Source organism: Orycteropus afer, unplaced genomic scaffold (genome assembly GCF_000298275.1).
Source record: "Orycteropus afer afer isolate SDZICR_OR568_19922 unplaced genomic scaffold, OryAfe1.0 scaffold00082, whole genome shotgun sequence".
In the NCBI taxonomy this organism is placed as follows: Eukaryota; Metazoa; Chordata; class Mammalia; order Tubulidentata; family Orycteropodidae; genus Orycteropus; species Orycteropus afer.
The window spans coordinates 8799667-8819967 of NW_006921669.1; the positions used below are offsets into that span (position 1 = coordinate 8799667).

At 44.2% G+C, this 20301-nt stretch overlaps 1 protein-coding gene across 1 annotated transcript in view; it reads right to left on the bottom strand.

The window, feature by feature from the left end:
• ABLIM1 (actin binding LIM protein 1) overlaps window positions 1-20301 on the bottom strand; it is a 235739-nt gene that overhangs the window by 16513 nt on the left and 198925 nt on the right. Inside the window, exons 9-13 of the mRNA XM_042781044.1 lie at window positions 18100-18177; window positions 17236-17391; window positions 13106-13141; window positions 11058-11187; window positions 654-758 (exon numbers count right to left, since the gene is read on the bottom strand). Of these exons, the coding sequence (XP_042636978.1) occupies window positions 654-758; window positions 11058-11187; window positions 13106-13141; window positions 17236-17391; window positions 18100-18177 (505 nt within the window). The remainder of the gene's footprint in view (window positions 1-653; window positions 759-11057; window positions 11188-13105; window positions 13142-17235; window positions 17392-18099; window positions 18178-20301) is intronic.

The window sequence follows — 20301 nt, forward strand, 5'->3', positions numbered from 1 at the left end:
TTGATGGGTTTGGATTTTTCCAGTGCTTGATGGCAAAGTACTATTTGTACTGTGACAGCCAAAGCTCGTGACTACCACAGCAAAGCCTGCAGCACCGAGCCTAAATTGCAAGATATCGTGACGGGCTGCAGAGTGGTTAGTTAGCTGTACACTGCAGAAAAACCACCCAATTTACCTAACGTTACACCTCTCTAAAAAGAAAAACCCATAAAAACAATCCCCACACTGGAGAGAGACAGGAAATATAAAAATACTCCCAGGCAACACTGTGGTTCAATCTTTGTGATGAGAAAACAACTGGATTGCCATTGTGGTCATTAGTCAATGACACCAAACCACAGGGAAATTGCAGAAAGTAGAAATGTAAATGTACAAGGGAAAAACTAGTATAAACAAAACAACTCAACCCTGTTCTTTTGCCTCCGCCCTCCACCCTCTCCAAGATATGAGAAATCTTCAACTCTCAATAGGATCCTGGCTTTTTACACACAAAACTCTCAGAAAGGCCCCTCTGGGTCAGATCCTGCAATTTAGGATTTGTCAACTATATGCATCCCGCTTAAAAGAGCATGAGAGATGGAGACAAGACGGGTTACAAGGCCACATTCTACACTGTGACAGGACATCAAGACACAGACCATGTCAGCTCCTACCTGGAACATGGAAATGTTTAGGGGCCTGAGCGTAAGTTGGAGTTAGAGGGCGACTGTCTGGCCGGTAAGGGAGAGGGGAGTTCCGGCCGCTGGACGGCTCATTGCCTCCAATGAGAAGAATGGAGAAAACAAAATAAGAGAAAGAAGAGCAAGAAAGAAAACAAAGCAAGCATAATCAAAACCCAAAACAACCAACCAGAGGAGGCACGCCGAAAGGGAGAACCAAAACAAAAGCAATTTATCAACGGGGCTTGCAAAGGTGATACGGGGTTTAGTTTTCCCAAAGAGAGATTGAAGTTCAAGGGGAACCAGGTTAAAAGCAGCTAGCATCAGATGCATCATTCCAATGGCATGCGGTTGGAGGCTGTGAGCTTGCAGCAAACCAATTAGATGGAAAGAATAATAAAAGGGATGGCAAGTCAGTTGCTAAGGATTAAGGATCAGCTGTCAAATGGTTAAATCACAAGCATGTGAAGGGGTGGGCTAGGCAAACCCGGAGAGAATCATTTCCAGGCATGGCGGCGGAGGCTGGTAATTGGAACGTATTTTTCTGAACTGAAGGCTACGTCTGGGCACCTGTGCGGTCACCCAGGCCTTGTCCTCAGTAATACAAAATGGCTTTGTTGCACCATGTTTATGATTTCCTTATTTTGAAATATACAAGAGTGTCAGAACCCTTTCTGTTAGGTCCTCTGGAACCACTTATATGTCTCCCCACCTTTCTTTTTGAAAATGAGGCCCCATCAGACTAACGCGTCAATCAATGAAACATTTACTGTGGCTGGGCACCTAGCTATTACTGAGGATATGTAGATGAATGAGGCATAATCTCTGCCCTCAATGGACCCAGAGTTTACCTAAGGAGACAGATTTAAGAAAAATAACTAATGTGCCATGTAACTGGTTACTCAGGGGTAGATGGAAACTGCTACGGAACTTTGATGATGGACCAATTCGTTCTTCAGGAAAGCCACAGGGGGATGTGAAAGTTCACCATGTGGGTGGGTGGACAGAGGGGTGGGAAGGCAGGGATTCCAGAGGGCTGGAGAATCATGAGAAAGGAGGTGTGGCAGGGCCTCAGTGTGAAGGAGCAGTGGGACAGACCGCTGTGGATGGACTGACACATGGTGCTCTTGGAGGCTAAAACGGGGAGGAGGCTGCAAAGGAGAGTTGGGCTTGGCTGCAAAAGCACTGAGTGTCATCATGGCCACCAGCACTCCCTCCTGATCAGAAGAACTGCAGGGATGACCTGAGGCTTGTGCTGAAATGGAGGGAGATCAGCTAAACCCAAAAAACTAAACTAAACGATTCTGACTCACAGTGACCCTACAGGACACAGTAGAACTGCCAATGTTTTAACCACAGCGCCAATTTCTTCCTAGTTTATGTTCTGGGAATACACCAAGAGATGTAGGGTTGTTGAAAGTTAATAGATTATTAATGCTATTAACTTCATCATTGAGTTGTAAGAGTTCTTTATAGAGTCTACATACAAATCTCTTATCAGATATTATGGTTTGCAAATATTTTCTCCTATTCTGTGGGCTGTCTTTTTACACTCTTGATGGTGTCCTTTGAAACATAAAAGTTTTAAATTTTGATGAAGTCCAATTTATCTTTCTTATAATGGTACTGATACTGTAAATAAATCATAGAGCTTCACATTAGCCAATTTCTTCATGTCAAACTGTTCTCAATCTAGTCAGCAAAGAATGGAGGACACTGATTACTAGAGCTTTAAAATAGCATGTTAATAGTGTTTTAATCTCTCTCTCCACATATACATATGCACATATGTATATCTCTATTTCTGTGTTGCTGTTGTTAGATGCCATCGAGTTGGCTTCAGCTCACAGTGACTCTTTGTATAATAGAGCGAAACCCTGCCTGGTCCTGAGCCATCCTCACAGTCCTTGCTGTGCTGGCGCCCCCTGCTGCAGCCACTGTGCCAGCCCATCTCATTGGGGGTCTTCCCCATCCATACATCTGTTTGGAATATCTTACTTCACATATATATGGAGCACAGATTTGTATCAACAGGTAGTTAAGAGATTCCAAATTCAGGATCAGAATTTATTGCTGGCTCAAATTTCAATCCTAGGCTTTTGGTTATGGTCTTCTGAAATGTTTTATCTTTTCTCTCCCAAGAATCAGTTTAGTATCCAGTTTCCAATACATTAAAATGTTGACTTTACTACTTCAAAGTAGGGTAATAGCTAGTGAGACTTCGTAAGAGATGGTTTGAGCGACATAGGTAGGCTGTTTATTAGCTTCTAAAAATTATACAGCTCTACTCTAAACTGTTGATTTAAGAAGCTATTAAAAAAAAGTGATCTCATTTTTCATCATTGTCCTAAAGAGAAATAACTAGCTTAGGTTTGAAAAAACTAGAATAAAAAATACAGGTAGAGCCAAGCAGGGGAAGCAAGGAGATGGCTTACATTTAGAAGGAAATCCTGCTTTAGACCTAAGGCTTAATGAGACCTAGAGCTCCTTCATCGTGTGGCCCTGAGTAAGTGCTTAAGAAATGCCTGTGAATGAATGACTGAAACACACCAACTAGTTAATTCTGCAGCTATGCGCTGGCCCCATTGAGCAAGCACCACTACAGGATTAGCTAACACCTGTCACAGATCTTGTAATTAAAGGAAGCCAGCGGCTAGGACACAGGATGGGATCTTGACAGCACCCCCTTTTATAACGTTCCCATTAGGGTTCCATAGTCTTCAATAACTCCAGTTCAATGGCTTCACTTTAGATGAATGTCTTATTCCTATAAACACCAGAAATGATTCCCAAGAGAAACCCATAACTGAAAACCAGAATAGTTCTTGTGAGCTACTCTCAAAAGAAGATCCACAGAGTCTTGATTTGCTTGCTTCATTTTGGGATGTCTTCTGAAGACTCTTTCTGGGATCTGAGCACTGGCCACTCCTGCCTCTGAACCACACTGCTGCCTGGGCTTCATCCTTCACCTCCAACCCCACTCTACTTTTAGGACATCGATATTTTAGGTACATGTATTAGCTGGTGCCATGGAAGCACAAAAATGCCTGCACATGGGGAACACAAAGGTTAAGGTTATCAAAACCATACATCTGTCCAGGCCTTAGAGTCTATCAATAAGATCCATGCTGGGGAAGTGCAGTCCTTCTCTGCTTGGGTGCAGACTCTCAAAGGTGGCTACAGAGGAGGAGTTGGAATCTGCTCTGGGTGAGTTCTGGACGAAGGCTGTTCCTAGTTGGGACACACTTGCATGGCTCTTTATTAGGCCATCACTGACCTTTACAGCTGCTAGGAAAAAACCACCAGTATATTCCAGTTGGTGTAGATTGGTTTAACTCTGGATTTAAACCTTCTCACCAAGCATATAAAAATATCAGGGAAAGACAGACTCAGAAACCCACTCATGTCAGTGACTGCATGGTCTGACTCTACACATTCCACCGGCTCCCTGGGGAGTAAGGTTTCTGATAGATACTGCTGGCCAGTACCCAAATCTTAGCTTCTTGAATCTTTGCCCAAAGTCATTAAATTTTGGGGTATTTTAAAAATAAAAATGTTTGAACATTCTCAAAAACTTCTTTCCCTTTTCTAACTTAAACACCCTCTTCAAATGCTTTCTCTTCCTTTTCCCTCTTTTTTGGTACTGTGAGCTTAAGTGACTACTCCCCAGACCAGTGAATGGAAGCGGCTGCATGCAGCTGCCATGGGAACCTACTGGAACACTGCTGGCCTTCTAGACTCCCAATGTTTCTGTTCTAAAATATAAATGAGAATCTCGAGGGACCTGAAGGTTGACAGCATCTAGGATTCTGTGACAGCGTTTCAGGATCATCAGTTCTTGTCTAAAACTTCAATTAGAATTACAGTTTCCTTTAGTAAATATCAAATATATATTAGCATCACACCAACTCCCATCTATGGCAGAACAGGAAAGATTTCATTCAAAGACACTTAATATATGCAGTCCTACTGCTCACACATCTAACTTATAGCTCCATGGACACAGAATGTAATGCCTAACAGTATTTCAAAGGAGAAGGAAGAGGAACTCAACAAACACTGCACAAACAAAGCCAGAGATGGAATGAAAATCGTTTCTCCAAATCTCTAGGTATGCACTTGACCAAATGGTCCAACCAGGACATACCAACATAGAGTGAGGCTGCAAAGAAGGTCAGAGAACAGAAATAAAAACACAGCCAGAAACAGGATGGACTTCATAGAAAATGGATGGCAAAGCACAGGAAATCGAGAGACAGCCCTGGGATGTGTGTCTCCACCTTATACCCATGCAGGCAGCCTCCATTCAATGAACTGTGGGGCCTGGGAAGACATGCATCAAAAATAAGGACCAGGAAGCGGACATGGGCAAGGCTGAACTCCTGGCTGGCAGAGTGGCTGTGGCCTCATAGCTCAATTATATGCCCCTGAGATGGGCATCCCATACTGGGGTCCCCAAGCTCCCCAGATTCTACTCATTTTAAAAGTAACTCCAAGATCACTAGACAAACTCTAGGACACAGAGTGAATGTTCAAAGGAAGGGCCAGGAAAATCCTGAAGTCTGCCCCATTTTAAAGATTTCTTAAATATATTTCTCAAAGGCTCAAAGTTCCCTCCATGCTAGAATTTCCAAGTGCTGGAAAGGCCTTCCGTGTATTTAAATATACCTAAGGAGGGATTCCTGAGAGCATCAGCACCGAGCCATTTAACGAGATTTCACTGGCTAAGTAACGTCTCTACCGTCTGAGCTCCCCAGGACAGCCAAAACCACATCTGATTGAACAACTGAGCAGATGCTGTTACACACATTATAGTTCGTATCTGAGTATATGACCTATTTAATACAACAAATTATAGGCATACGCCCAGTGAAAAGAAAATAGGAAAGGGTCTCCCAGACGATATTTAAGAGTGAGGTCCCAGTCCGCTAATTCCCTTGGCTGATGCTTTTTATAAACCCACGCTGCCTGACTATGTTAAACACATCAACTTTGGGCTGAAGAGTGAAAAGCCTATCTACGTTTTTTCATAAAGCACCATGTAGACACAAAGAGGTGCTATGATTTTCATAAACATGTGGTGACTTCTTTTGAAAAAAAGTGTTATTTTTGTAATTTAAATGATACAAATTTAAAATGAACTGTTTGTCTTAACCAATGAGAATGCAATTCTCTAGTTACAAAGGGATGGGAGACAAAAGTTAGCTTTAAAAATGATGCTTCATGTATATTTATACCCAGAACACAGGTGCCTAACATGAAGGGGCAGTTCTGGGAAGAGAAGGTCTGGGTTCTAGCACAGACGCCACCACTTCCTCGTGGGAAGCCCTTGGCCAGGCCTCCTAACTTGGGCCTTGGCTTCCTCCTCTCCCGCTGGGGCTTCTTCACAGCAAATGAAATGATGCAGCCAAAAGTGCTTTGGGGGCGGTAAAGCACACACCAGGAGCATATTGGGGGTAGACCTAGAGTGAGTGTTTATTATACACGGGGCACCTCACCCCACACCCCCCTAGGCACCTAGGAGACAGGTATCATCCTTCCCACTTTACAGATGAGGAAAGTGACGCTCAAACAGCTACATAATCAACTCAAGGTCACACAGCCAGCAAGTGACAGAGATTAGACTCAAACCTAGGACACTGTTTCCACAGGCTTCCACTTCTCAACAAGGCTGCTCACAGACACGGGTATTGTTAGTCATTGGGGTTCTGCAACCTGCTATCTGGACACACTGTGTGTGACTTCCCTGGGCATGTGGCATTTTTCATTCTAAAAAAATACCTCTGCTGAATGATGGGGCACATGATAGCAAAGTGTGGAAGTTTATGTTTCAATGAATTAAAAAATATATTCTCTCTCTCTCTCTCTCTCTCTTTTTTTTTTTCCCCAGTAGTTCCATAGTGCTTTATTTTTTTCAAAGCCTTTTCCTCATAAAAATCTCAGATTTGGAGAGGGAGGAGGAGTATGGGGGAAGAAAGGGTTGTTTTTCAAATCCTTGAAGGGAACAAAACTGATTTTAAGGACTTGAGGTTTGTGCCTGTACAAATAATTAGCAAAAAGCCTTAACTATTCATTAACTAAAACTCTCCTTGACACTCAGAGGGCATCCTTTGAATTATCGCATGTCCTTGCAAGCAATATAAAAAAAGAAATGTATTATCTCTTGTATTAGATAAGCAAACAAACAAAAGCCTTAATTTGGCTAACGACAACAATAAAAAAAAAAATTCACTGCCTGGAGTCGATTCGACTCATAGCAACCCCTCCTTGGGTTTCCAAGATGGTATCTCTAGGAAGTAGATTGCCCAATCTTCCTTCTGAGGAGTGTCTGGTGGGTTTGAACCGCCAGCCTTCTAGTTAGCAGTCAAATGCCTTAGGCATTATGCCACCAGAGGGCTTCTATATTGAGGCTCTTTAAAATAATATATGGGAAGTTTCTTCAATCATTTCCCATGGTTCTAGAGATGTTCTCTAAAGAAGCATCTTGAAATCCAGACAATAAATACTAATTAGCAATAATCTATCAATAATAATTTTAAAGGACAGTAATTTTCACTAGGCTGATGGTCACCAGGGGTGAGAAGGAAGGGTAAACCACTAACTAGAGGATAGACACATATTAACTTGGATGAAGGGGAAGGCAATATACAATAAGGGGGATGTCTGCTTACAGATTACTTGTTAAATTTAAAAATGGTAAATGTATGTTATGTGTTTTAGATTGCTTCAAAGTGACTCTGATATCAAAACAGTATGTCTCCTCAGTGGCTGGCAATTAATAGATGCCTAATAAATGTCTTTAAATGAAAGGAAAAGTATTTTAGAAAGCGCTGCACCTACTGAAAAGGACTGGCCTCTCTGTGAATGGCAGATGGTGTGTGTTCGATAGGCACCTCAGCCGCATTATTTCTGCATCACGGCAAATGCTGAGATAGCAAGCTCACAGAGGAATTGGTGCTGGGAAGCACAGTACACCTGCTTTTCTGGCCTTAGGTGCATTAGTGATGTAAGCGCCTGGGACACTCGGCTGGGATCCTTTAGCCCTGTTTCAAGAGCCAGGGCAACATGTGTGCTGCTCCCTACTCCCTCCCATAGCTGTTTTAATTGGTTAATTTGGTTCAAATGAAGACTATGGAAAAAGTTAGCATCCCTCTGTGAGATCTTACTTGTTTCAAATTGTGGCCCCTTGACAACTTCTTCAGGGCTCGTGGCCCCCTCAGCACACAAGGGGAACAAAGTCCTGGCTGGGAACTGTCACAGAAGCAGAATGGACCACCAGGAGAACCATGGGGATGCCGTAAAGGGAATGGGACAGTAAGGGTGGCAGGCTAATTTTCCAGCCCACAAAGGGCATGGGAAATAGAGGGCAAAGCCTCCCTTCTCCACTGTGTGGGAATCAGAAAACTCCAAAGGAGACCACTGAAGAGTTGGCTCTAAGAGAGAACTCGAAGTTACATTTGAAACAATGAACTGATTGCTCAGTGGCCATGGGTCTTTTTGTAGTGGGTAGACTTGTTGGTGTTATTAAGTAGCCCACCACTGTCCAGGCACCTTCTGGACATGTGTTGCTGAATACTGTTGCATTTGCTAAGAAGTATCACATACTAAAACCAGGAAAATAAAACCAATGCAGTTAGAGGTCACATTTTGTTTTTGACATATACAAAAACAAAACAATAATATATATTGTTCTAAGCGGTAGATCACACATCATCTTAAACGTACTTCCTGTTTCTTCACTTGGAGCCCTTAGAAATGACATCTCTCTCCCGAGGAGAGATGCTATGCCAGTTCTAAGGCACTGCTGGCTATAGTCATGACACACGGCAGGCATGCTGAGAGGTCAGAAGCTTGGAGCTGACTCTTGGAGATACAACTTATTAGCTTTCCCCGGTGCTAATAAATCTCCACTACGCAGGGTGCCGCCCTGGAGAAGCCTGACTTCTTACCTTTGACATAGGGAATGAAGTGGTGTCGGAAGGGGGAGTTGGGGCGGGAGTCGCTGTGGGCGGAGCTGAGGCTGCTGGTGCGCAGGTGGGACAACCTGTGCACACCAGGAGACGGCAGCTCTGTGCAGCAAGGAGTCAAGGGCAGGGGGAGGGGGACAGAAAGAAGAACAGGAGTTAACACAGGAGCAGGGGAAAGGAAATAAAGAGCGTTAATCAGGAGTCTGGAAAGGAGGAAGGAAAAGGGTTAAGAACGTGCTGCCTAAGGGTCAGGCTGAGAGGAAATATCTGCACACAGGCTGAGGTCAGGACAGACTCACTCTCTGAGAATAAATGGCTTTCATAAGAAGGAACCATTTCCAGAACATTCTGTGTCAGAATGATGCCAGCCACTGGGGAACCAGGACCGGGAGTATCATTTAGACTGTACAACAGTTGTCTTTAAGAAACACCTGAAAAACACAGCCCTCCGAAACATGCAAACAAATGGCAGTCGTGTCAAGAAACCTGAAAAGTAGTTCCTATAGGCAGGGGCAGGTTCCATTTTAAGCTGCCAACTTTTCTCGCTGGAAGCTTAATTGCATCTTGCGTGTGTAGAAGGGAAACCTGTTCATGTTCCCTAGGTAGCAAAGAGCTACTTGTTGTTTGTTGTGCCATTGAGTCGGACCCGACTCATAGTGACCTCTCCTTGGGTTTCCGAGGCAGTTTCACTATGGAAGTAGATTCCTCAACCTTCCTTCTGAGGAGTGGCTGGTGGGTTTGAATCACCAGCCTTCTGGTTAGCAGTCAAGTGCCTTAGGCACTATGCTACCAGAGCTCCTAATGCCTACTTAGGATTCCAAAATAGGCAGCAGTAGCCCTGGGGATCTAGGATCTAGAAACTCTGGGATCTCAGAATGGAGCATGCAAACTAATGCAGACTACAGGGTTTGAATCATCACCTGGGATCTAAAATCTGGGGAGTGGATACTTTGGGGTATTCTATGAAGACTGTAATCACATTATCAGAACCCCACCAGCTTCTCTTAAGAAGGGTAAACCTCCAAAATAAATCCCATCAATCAGCATCACACATCCACAGAAATATACTGTGAAAGGGGAGGTGACGTGCTTGGCACGGGCACATTCTGCAGGCGACCGGACACAGAGCCATGACGGGATCAGATGGACGCTAACTTTTCAGTGCTCATGGGGGACATGCCTTTTGGGGGAAGCAGCGTCCCTGACGGGCCACCTGCCTACTCCTCAGGGGTCTCTGAAACGATAACTTCCCTGTTGTCCCCATGCCACCCTGACATTGTGCAGCTGGAGTCTAAGTGACCTCAGCATGAATGTGGGGGGGGGGCACCATAAAGAACTTTTCATGACCCAGATAGACAAGGGCTCAAATCCAGACCCATGCCCAGGGTGTCAATAAAATAATTACAGTCATACATTAAAAAAGAAAGAAACTTTCCCACGATTTTACTTAACTCATTTAAATACTGAGAAAATATTTAGAAGCCTACAGAAAACTATATGTTATTCAAAGACCAAGTAGCAAGAATTCAATCCTCTACAAGCATTGAATCTACAGTTTTAAAGAGAAGCCTGCAGCCTTTTTAGTCTGTTCATTTCCTTTGCATTTATTCCTTATACATTTTATAAAAGCACTTAGTATGTGAATGAACAGGTTTGTTCTCATTAGAATGTCTGGGAGTAAGATGCTTAAAACAAAGGCTTGACATCTGCACGTCATCAGCAGGTGTGTTTAGAAAGCCAGGCTCCTCCTCTGTGGTCTGCTGCTCAGGGAACCTGGAACCTGCGCTGGGATCTTAATTCTCCTCCACATACGAGGTCCCCAATAAGGGTCAACCCAAGCCCACTACTGTTAGATATTTCCTATTGCAGTGTATTTCTGAGGCATATCTGATTGATTGTTTCTTTGTTCGTGTTATATATTTAAAAGTTTTACAAATCTGACTCAAAATTTTGTGGATAGATGGGATCTTAAAAGCCATCTAGTGCAACACCAAAGACTTCTTCTAGAAGGCGCTTAACCAAGCATTTGTAACACCATGTTACTGGATAAGGAAATATAATCAAACTGTCAATGATAGCAATACCAGATTTTAGATGATGCTGATATGCCTAAAAAATGCATCAAAATATTTTCTCTTCGAGATCTTCATTTTAAGTCAAAATGATGAGAATTTCATGAAACTTGCTTCCACGAGTAGTTCACTGTCAAAATGTAATTATATTACAAATCATAATGAAGAGAACTATAAATTGATTGACGTTTCAAGACAAGATATAACATAAAATATAGTTGAATGTTAGTTTACATTTTTCCCCCTAGGAGACAGGTAGAAACATTTGGCAGCCACATTTTTCAGTGCAGTATCAGTGATGGGGGAAAAACACACATGGGAACCCAGGTTACGGTACCGAGTGAAGCCGCTGCCCTTACCAGGCCTGTGGAAATGCTGGGGAGAGCGAGACGTGGTTGGAGTGTAGCTGTGGCGGCTGTACACAGGCGAGTTGATGGAGCCCTGGCTAGTGGATCGGTGAATCATCCGGTCCCGAACATCCTGGTAGCCCTGGAAACAAAGCCGATAGCAAGAGTGAGCACAGAGCATACCTGCTGCTAGTTTCACTGTCAGGTAAAATCAAGTCCCGGAGAGGCTGAGGAACTATAAAGCTGACCTGTTCATGCGTATTTTTCAGGACTTTGTTCTTTAAACATGCGTGTAAATGAGCATTCAGTGGCTAATATTTTGTTCAAAACCTGCAGTACTTGCGTGTAGGAAGATTTTAAGATATAAAAATTATAAATGCTAATATCAATAGGGGGCTCTGGTAGCATAGTGGCTAAAGGCACTTGACTGCTAACCAGAAGGCTGGCGGTTCAAACCCACCAGCCACTCCTCAGAAGGAAGATGGGGCAATCTACTCCCGTAGTGACACTGCCTTGGAAACCCAAGGAGGGGTCGCTATGAGTTAGATCCGACTCCACGGCAGTGCGTTTGGTTTGGTTTAATATCAACAGAGGTGTGGGAAAAGAGGCAGTAGTTCCAAGGACCACTTTTACATTGGGCTTCTCAATTTCACAAAGCATGTTTACATACATCCATTTGTCAGATCTGCATAACAATAAGGAAGATAAGCATATTCAGTATTACCTCCCTTCTCCACTAATGCAGAAACAAGGTTCCAAGGAGGTGAGTGACCCGTGGGTGGGCACAGGGTTTAGTACAGGCAGAGTGCATGTCAGAACTGGCCGCACCAACTGTTACAACCACCAACCCACCGCGTCTGGTGATATTTAAAATTCTCTTAGAGAACAAGCTTGTCATGGCCTTAAACCCAGCAACTGTACTTCCCACTTTGGGAAACACATTCCAAGGAAACAATTAAAAATAATCTTTAATAGATTTTTAAAACAATCAAAAGTATCTTTATTGAAAGATATTGATATCACCTTTCATGAAGGCAAAAATCTAGATTACATGCCCAACAAACTGGGGAATAATTAAGCAAATTGTGGCCTATCAAGCAATGGGATATAACTATACCATGAGTATGCCACCTATGTCCAAACCTAGCAAAGAATATGTTAGGGATTAACACACACACACACACACACTCACACACACAACCGTTAAAAGAACTGAGAGTACAAATAATAATGTTTCACATTTTAGGAATGTGTTTTCCTATTAAGATTCAATGATACAATAAAAATAAAAATTCCAAAGAATGTATGAATAATGACTATTAATTAGAAACTGGAGAGCACATGGCTAGGAATCTTTGGTTTGTCTTAGTTGGGCTATAATAATAAGCTAAATAAAAAGAACAACAAAAATGACAAAAAGGTCCCCAAACGATGTACTTCGACCTTACAATTGGTCAATAACAGAAGTCAGTTCTTCATAACCTTGCTCATAAATCATTATGCACAGCGTTCAGTTGTCAACCATCAGAGTACTGTTAGTGCCTGAAATGGGATCCTACAGGATATCATCAGAATTGTCCAGTTTTATAAAGATTATTTGGAAAGCTAGATGGCTTTAAGACTAAACCATTGATTGCTGGTCCCCAGGAGTGGTCTCCAGAGAAAATGGCTCCGATCACAGAGCACACGGCATCCACTGCTGGTTACTTCAGATGATCCAGCACGTTCGGATTCAGGTGACAATCATGGGCCAGAGAGCCCCCCACTCGGCCAAGAACCTTCACTCAAACTATTTCCTGCCACTCACAGGTGCAAATGCAGGTCCATGTTAGGCTGTTTTCATGCCCTGGCCTTACTACTGCATTATCTTATATCATCATGTCTCACAGGCAAGTACTCCTTACATCAGAATCTTGCAGTCTGTCTGTCTGTCTTTGTTTTTTTTTGGGGGGGGGGCGTGGGGTCCTTTTGTATTATGCCCTTTTTCAAAAATTACAGTCTGGGACAGTTCCAAGCAACTCCCAAATACTACCACTGTAATTTCCGAAAACGGTACTTACTTCTGCTGATGGCGTAGGAGACAAAGTCCTTGGAGACTAGAACAAAAGAGAAGGTCAAGTCAATATCTTCATTAGCTCTTAACCAGTTTCAGTTCGAGCTGCCTACTGGAATCACCCAGGAACATTATTCAAACTATACAAGCCAGCATTGCCACCTGTCTGCTGATCAGACTGCAGAGGCAGGGCTCAGTTTACTACTAAGAGTTACAGCTTCTACTGATGCATGAGATGTTGTGAACAGCACTGCCGAACGTGTTATGACCAGCAGTCACTGAAAATCGTTTGGTGACTGAAGTCAGATTGGGATAACAGCCATGTGGCATTTTGCCCTGACCCTTTCACCAACCTTACCGCCACTCATCTGTCAGCTTCTGTCATCGGGCCAAGGCCTTCTTCACCTCAGGACCTTTGCACATGCTGTTCCTGCTGCCTGCAGTGTCTTTCAGTCTGCAGGGCTCACCCTCCACCTTCAGTGAGATTTCTGTGCCAACGTACCTCTATACAGCACCTTCTCTGACCCCTATTTAAAGCAGCAACCTTGTCCCCATCATGCTTTTGCCTTACTCTGCTTCATTCTCTCACTGTACTTATCTCCACCTAAAATTAGATTATGTAGCTGGGCAGCGGCTTTGCTCATTTACAACTATGTGCTCCCAGTGACTAGAGAGGGTCCTGGCATATATTAAGTGCTCAACAAACACTTTCTGAAAGAATGAACTGTTAGAATTAAAATGCAGAGAGCTTTCAAATGGAAATGAAATGTTAACAAAGCCTTCAGAGATCCCAGCAGTGATGGATTTCTCAGCTCCAGAATTTGTCCCTTTCTCCACATTCACAACAGTGGCCGGACCCTCCTGTGCCCCAGAGTTACTCAAGAGCCACTGCCGCATCTGCAGCCACCTCCTGTCTCCAGGACATCTTAGCTGTGAGAGGTCTGCCCTGCTCTGACAGCAGAGTCCTGGACCCACTCTTCACACTTCCTAATGGCACAAATGGCCACCTCGAGACCTTTACATTTCTCCTTTGGTCTTTCTAAGATGACAGTGTATGGATTCCATGAATGAGGTGTACCACCTGCCAGTGCCATCCTGTGGTGGGCTGCATGTTGTTGTGGTGCTGGAAGCTATGCAACCTGTGTTTCAAACACCAGCAGGGTCACCCATGGTGGACAGGTCTCAGCAGAGCTTCCAGACTAAGACAGAGCAGGGAGAAAGGCCTAGAGACCTATCTCTGAAAATTAGCCAAGGAAAACTGTATGGCTCACAGCAGAACACTGTCTGACTGGCTCGTTCTGGACATGTCATCAGGATAATCAGTGCTGGAGAAGGACATCACATTTGGTGATGGAGAAGGCCAGTGAGAATGAGGGAGACCCTCAGGGAGGTGGACTGGCACAGTGGCTGCAAGGATGGACAGAAACATGGCAGTGACTGGGAGGATGACACAAGACAGGGCAGTGCTTTGGTCTGTTGTACGAAAGGATGCCATGGGCTGGAGTCAACCTGACGGCTCTCTACCTATCTAGTCAATCAAAGAAATGTTAGCAACGAATGGGAACATAAATGAGTAGTTTGTAATATTTTCTAAGTTGTGAGATTCACATTGGGGAACAGTTCACTAATATATCTTATTTCTGATCCAAGGGACACCCTCCATCCAGTGAGATTCTGTGCACAGACGAAACCAGATTCATCATTTAAGGTTACGACAGCAGTGAGGATGAGGATGAGGACAGCAGCCAGCACTTCTGTTCAGCACTTATTATGTTCCAGGCACCGTTTCACTCTAAATAGCTCATTTAATCCTTACAGAAAACCTGTGAGGTAGGTACCTTGAGTTTACAGATCAGGAGACTAAAGTATGCAATTCTCCCAGTCATATGGTTTGTAAATGTCAAGTCTGGTTTCAAGCCCAGAAATGTTCACTTCAAAGCCCAAGCCCTCAAGTACTATGATGTTTTGCTGCTCCAGATAGAACTTCTAGGCCACACACACACACACGCACACACACACACCCCTTATCACACCATAAACCACTCGCCTTCCTGGCTTGTCTGACTTGAGCACTACAATATTCTTGGCCATCTGCTCTGAGACTGTTCAAGAAATTCCTTTTGTCCTTTGACCCCTAGGTAACTCTCTGGAGCTCAATGGCCAATGAACAATCCAGGAGAATCAACCTGCTGTTAGAGCAGTCACCGAGGCAGCTACAACTAAGTGACCATTAGGTGGCAGTACATGAAAACGAGTGTCACTTTCTGCCTAACAGACCATTTCCCTGCAGACCTACTACATTCTGGAACAAACACCAGATTAAAAAAAAAAAGAACTATATATATAAATTCAGAGTGAATTAAACAGAGTCACACATGTTCATGACTTTTCTTCTTCTCATCTAAGAGCTCAAAGCACCGTGGGAAGGTCTTTGTTACTGGCTGTTCATAGTCTTGTTTCAACCTTGGTTGAATGGCTGATTTCAATGCTTGTTCACAGCTCTCTGAGTAGATTCAAATCAGTTATAGATAATCCAATTTTAAAAACTAAAGGGAAAAAACGTACTATGAGTTGAAGAGGCCCGAGGAACGGGATCAGAGCTCACTAGACCTGCGTAGGACGAGAGCAGGGAACTCCCGCCCTGGGAGGAGGGGGTGTCGGGGTGGGGCAAGGGGCTAAAGAGGCTCTAGTCTGCAGCTGGAGGGATCTGATGGCCCAGCTTTAACAGGTCCCAAGAGGGCAGGTAAAAATAATAGCATCTGACACTTGCTGACCACTGACCCCATCTGGCCCTCTTTGTAACTGCTTTACGTAGGTTAGTTTATATAAGCGTCTCTAACACCCTCTGAGGTGGGGTCTATCATTATCCTATCCACTTTGCAGATGATGAAACTAGGATCTGCAGTCGTAACATATCCAGACTCACACAACCAGCATGGCCTCTGGGTTGAGCCTAGATAATTAGATTCCCAGAGCTCTGGTAGCATAGTGCCTAAGGCATTTGACAGCTAACGAGAAGGCTGGTGGTTCAAACCTACCAGCTACTCCTCGGAAGGAAGGTTGGGCAATCCACTTCCGCAGTGATACCACCTCGGAAACCCAAGGGGGGGTTGCTATGAGTCGGACCCGACTTGACAGCGGTCAGTTTGGTTTGGTTTAGATTCCAGAACCCTGGCTCCTTCCACCGCGCTTGCTGGTTGTCCCCTTCTCTGTACTTTTTCTTTCCTTGCACATTCTATCTTAAGATGCTGGAAACTGAAGCTGGCAAAATTTAGGAAGCTCTGTGTCATGTGCTTCTCTCATAAAGCTGCCCATGCCCGAGACCCCCTGGAAGACCCTCCCTCCTTTATTCTCCGAGAGTCTCCCCTGCCAACATCAGCTTCCATCTCAGCACGATGGCCCCACTACCCTACGAGCTGGTACTGATGCGTATTTACCCTTCCCCGTTGTGTGGAAGTCAGTGAGATGCTGTGGGAGAAAGATAGGGTGGTCCGCTTCTGTGAAGATTACAGCCTTGGGAACCCTGTGGGGCAGCCCTGCTCCGTCCTCAAGGGGCACTGTGAGTCCGCATCGACTGGACGGCAGTGGGGTTGGCTTGGGCTCTGCTGCCTTCAAGATTGACAGCCTTGGGAACCCATGGGGCAATTCCACTCTGCCCTAAAGGGTCACTATGAGTCAGAAGCCACTCAATGGCATGGCAGTGGGTTTTCTGGGTGCGTCGTACACGTGGTAGTCCTTGGGTGGTGCCAACGGATGACATGCTTGGGTGGTAACCAGAGGTTGCAGGTTAGAGTCCACCCAGAGGTGCCCTGGAAGAAAGGCCTGACCATCCACTTCTGAAAAACCAGCCTCTGAAGACCCCAAGGAGCACGGCTCTACTCTGACACACATGGGTTTGCCATGAGTCTGAATCACTCCAGGAAAGTGGCTGTGTGTAGGGTTAGTCAACTTCCCCACCTCTCGGTAAGCCCCCTGAGGGGAAGGCTTCTGAGGACCTCAAAGCACCTGCCAGGGAAGCCTGCAAATAGCAAGCAATCAAGAGGACACCGTGAGTTACTCTGACTCCCAACAGCAGTGTTTATAATGCAATAGAAGAGAAGGTAAGCTGTACAGTTCGCAACCTTAGGAACTTATTACCTCCCCGAGGCTCTGTCTCTCCTGTTTGTCCTCATAGGCAGAACTGTAGAAAGGCTCATAGGTGATAAGGTCAGGACGTTCAATGTCGTAAATTGCCTTAACTTTGGGAATGGCTGCTAAATCCTTGTAATCCAGGATTTCATTGTCTACTTTTGCCTGGAAAAGTGGAACAGAAAGAAACATTGCTGTGCAGCCTAATTTCTTTGGGGGAATTTTTGTTAGTGAATCCTGTGTCTTGCTTAAAGAGTAAAGACCTTAAAAATAAATAAAGACCAAAACACCTTGCTTTAAGCATAGTCATACTCTGTAGCATATTTAGGCCATATATTAATCATGTTTTAAAAAAGTCACCAAAAGCTTAGGAAAAAGTCTATGTAGAGTTCATCCAGGAGAGGAGTCAGAAAACCTTAGATGATTGCCTAAATTTACAGAGAAGGAAAGGCACAAACAGATGGTTTAAAAAAAAAAAAACAAACAAACCTTCCTAGAGGGCTACAAACAAGACGTGTAATGTAATAGAACAAATATTTAAATACCTTTGTGGCAAAATTTAAGAACACTCAGAATCAGCATTATGAGATGTTTAATTAAATCTCCAAATACATGCAAGTTACCTGCAACAATTTTTTAAGGGGCCTTGTATCATATTACTGCATTCTACAGATACCTACTTGAGCACTCTGATGATGGTCAGATATAAGGTTAATTACCCAAAATGTAACATGACTTGAGAAGGCTGATCCACAAAAATGAAAATCGGGGTTCATAACAGAAATAGAACTCGCTTGAAATTAGCTTCTATGTCAGATTATCAGCATGGCTTGTCCATACAGTAACTTACCTGTCCCCAAAGTAGATACTTACATAGATAGTATGACCTGGGGAGCCAGGGACACTAGAGCCAGGTCGAGAATAAATACTCTCAGAGGAGGTCCTGGTAGGCTGCAAAACAAACAGTGACTTGTAAGGTTTCAGACTGTGGCTTCAGAATCCAGACTGACCTGGGTTCCTAAGCTTTACTGAAAGCTAAGCCAGTTAGAAAGGAACGATTCGTGACCTTCGTGAATAAGGAAATGCAGCCTAGAGGGAAAGGTCAGTGAAGACAAGGGCAATCCAGCTTTAGAAGTGCACGTGGGGCTTTTCTCAGGACGTCCTCCCTTTGTCCCCTACAAGATCTCTGGCTCTACCTTCCAAACACATCTCTTTCTCCACAACTCTAGTCCTAGCCATCCCCTTACTCACTGGACTAATGCAACGGTCTCCTATGTGGTTCTCTTGCTTTCATTCTCACCTTCTTCAAGTCCAGTTGATACCCAGTAGCCAGGCTACCTGGGTAGTGCAAATGGTTAAGCGTCTGACCATTATCTGGGAGGTGCCTTGAAAGCTAGGCCTGGCTTCTGAAAACCCCAGGGAGCAGTTCTACTCTGCACATGGGATCCCCACGAGTCACAAACAACTTGAGGACAACTAACAACAACCCTCAATGGCCTCAGAGACCCCTCAGAACGTCACAGTCCTGCTTCTGGCTTCAGCGTCCACTGAGAACAAAATTGCAGGCCCCAGGCCCTCATGACTTTGTTCCCGCCTTCCTCTCCTGCTCCACCCCTCACTACCCAGCCTCATTCACAGAGAGCATGGTGCACTTCCCTGTCTCGGGGGCCTTTAGCCTTCTGCCTGGAATGTTCTTTTCCCCAATTTCACTTGGTTAATTTTTTTTCCTCCTCAGAGTGGCTTTCCTTGACCTTATGACCCAGACTCAGTACTCTTATTATCTTCTCTCATGGTGCCCTGTTTATTTTTTCCTTCATCAGTCATTTATTGGCCTCTTTGCATCATGTCTATTGCCTACATCAACTGGAGTCATCATCTCTGCCCTCAGTTTTTTCACCACTGAATACACCAAATGTTTCACACATACACGGAAGTCAAGCAATAAATACTTGCTGAGTGAATGAAGTGGAATTTAGTATTTGTAAAAGAATACGCACTTTGTGGACATCTGACTTATGTTAATCACATGGATTGGAGCCTAACTAGACAAACAGTACGTGGAGTAAGGTTGGTAGTCTGCTGCTGGGGGTGGTGGAAGAAGCTGGGCTTTTATATATGACTAGAGAACCCTGAGAGTGAATGGTGGTTAAATCAGTGGGAGGGAAATGTATAAACTAGGATCAACTGCCTCACAGTGCTACTTAGCATATCCTGGAAAATTCTGGAAGGAAAACCAAAGGCCTAGTCTTAGAAAATGTCCCCTTCTCTGTGCAACTATTTCCTAGAGAGAATGGTTTACACCTCTCCGTTAGGAAGAGGGGTCTCTCCTCTCCAGTACCATTTCTTCTGTGATCTGGCACCTTGGGTATGAGCGTAACACTGATCAACAAGGATGTTGCTTGACTAATTTACATCCAAAAGCAAACACACCTGGTCCACTCAGGACAGCAGTGATGAGACTCACTCTAAAAGGAAGAGTGCACTGGAGGACGGTGATCGATCTTCCTCAGCCAATGTCTGTTACCTTTGGGACACCAGGGCATGTGAGGGTTGGACAAATCACACTGTACGTTATGGAGGTGGGCCAAGCTCTTCGCTTCTGGGCCTTCTCCCCAAGACCTGTCACGTACAAGTACTGTCCTTCTAGAGTTATAATTTTCTAATCACAGACTATGCCAAGGCGAGAAAATTTTCAATCCTGAACAATTCTGAAAACTAAAGAATTCACTTAAGAACATACCCATAAATGCACAATTCTGAGGTCCATTTTCTAATCAAAATATGGAAGTAGCAAAACCAAAGTATGACACTCCTTTAAAAAGAGATGTCAGCTCTTACCAAAGTTGAATCAGTTCCTGTCTTAGTGACATAATTATTCACTATAGATAGTTCATCAGCTTCAAGTGGCCACAGTATCTAATACTTGCCAGAATATGAGAAGACAGTAATATTAAAAGTTGTAGTTCTTGTTATGAGGTGCCACTGAGTCAGTTCCACTTCACAGTGACCCCACCCGACAGAACCAAACGCCGTCCAGTCCTGTGCCGTCCTCACAACCCCTGCTGTGACTGAGTG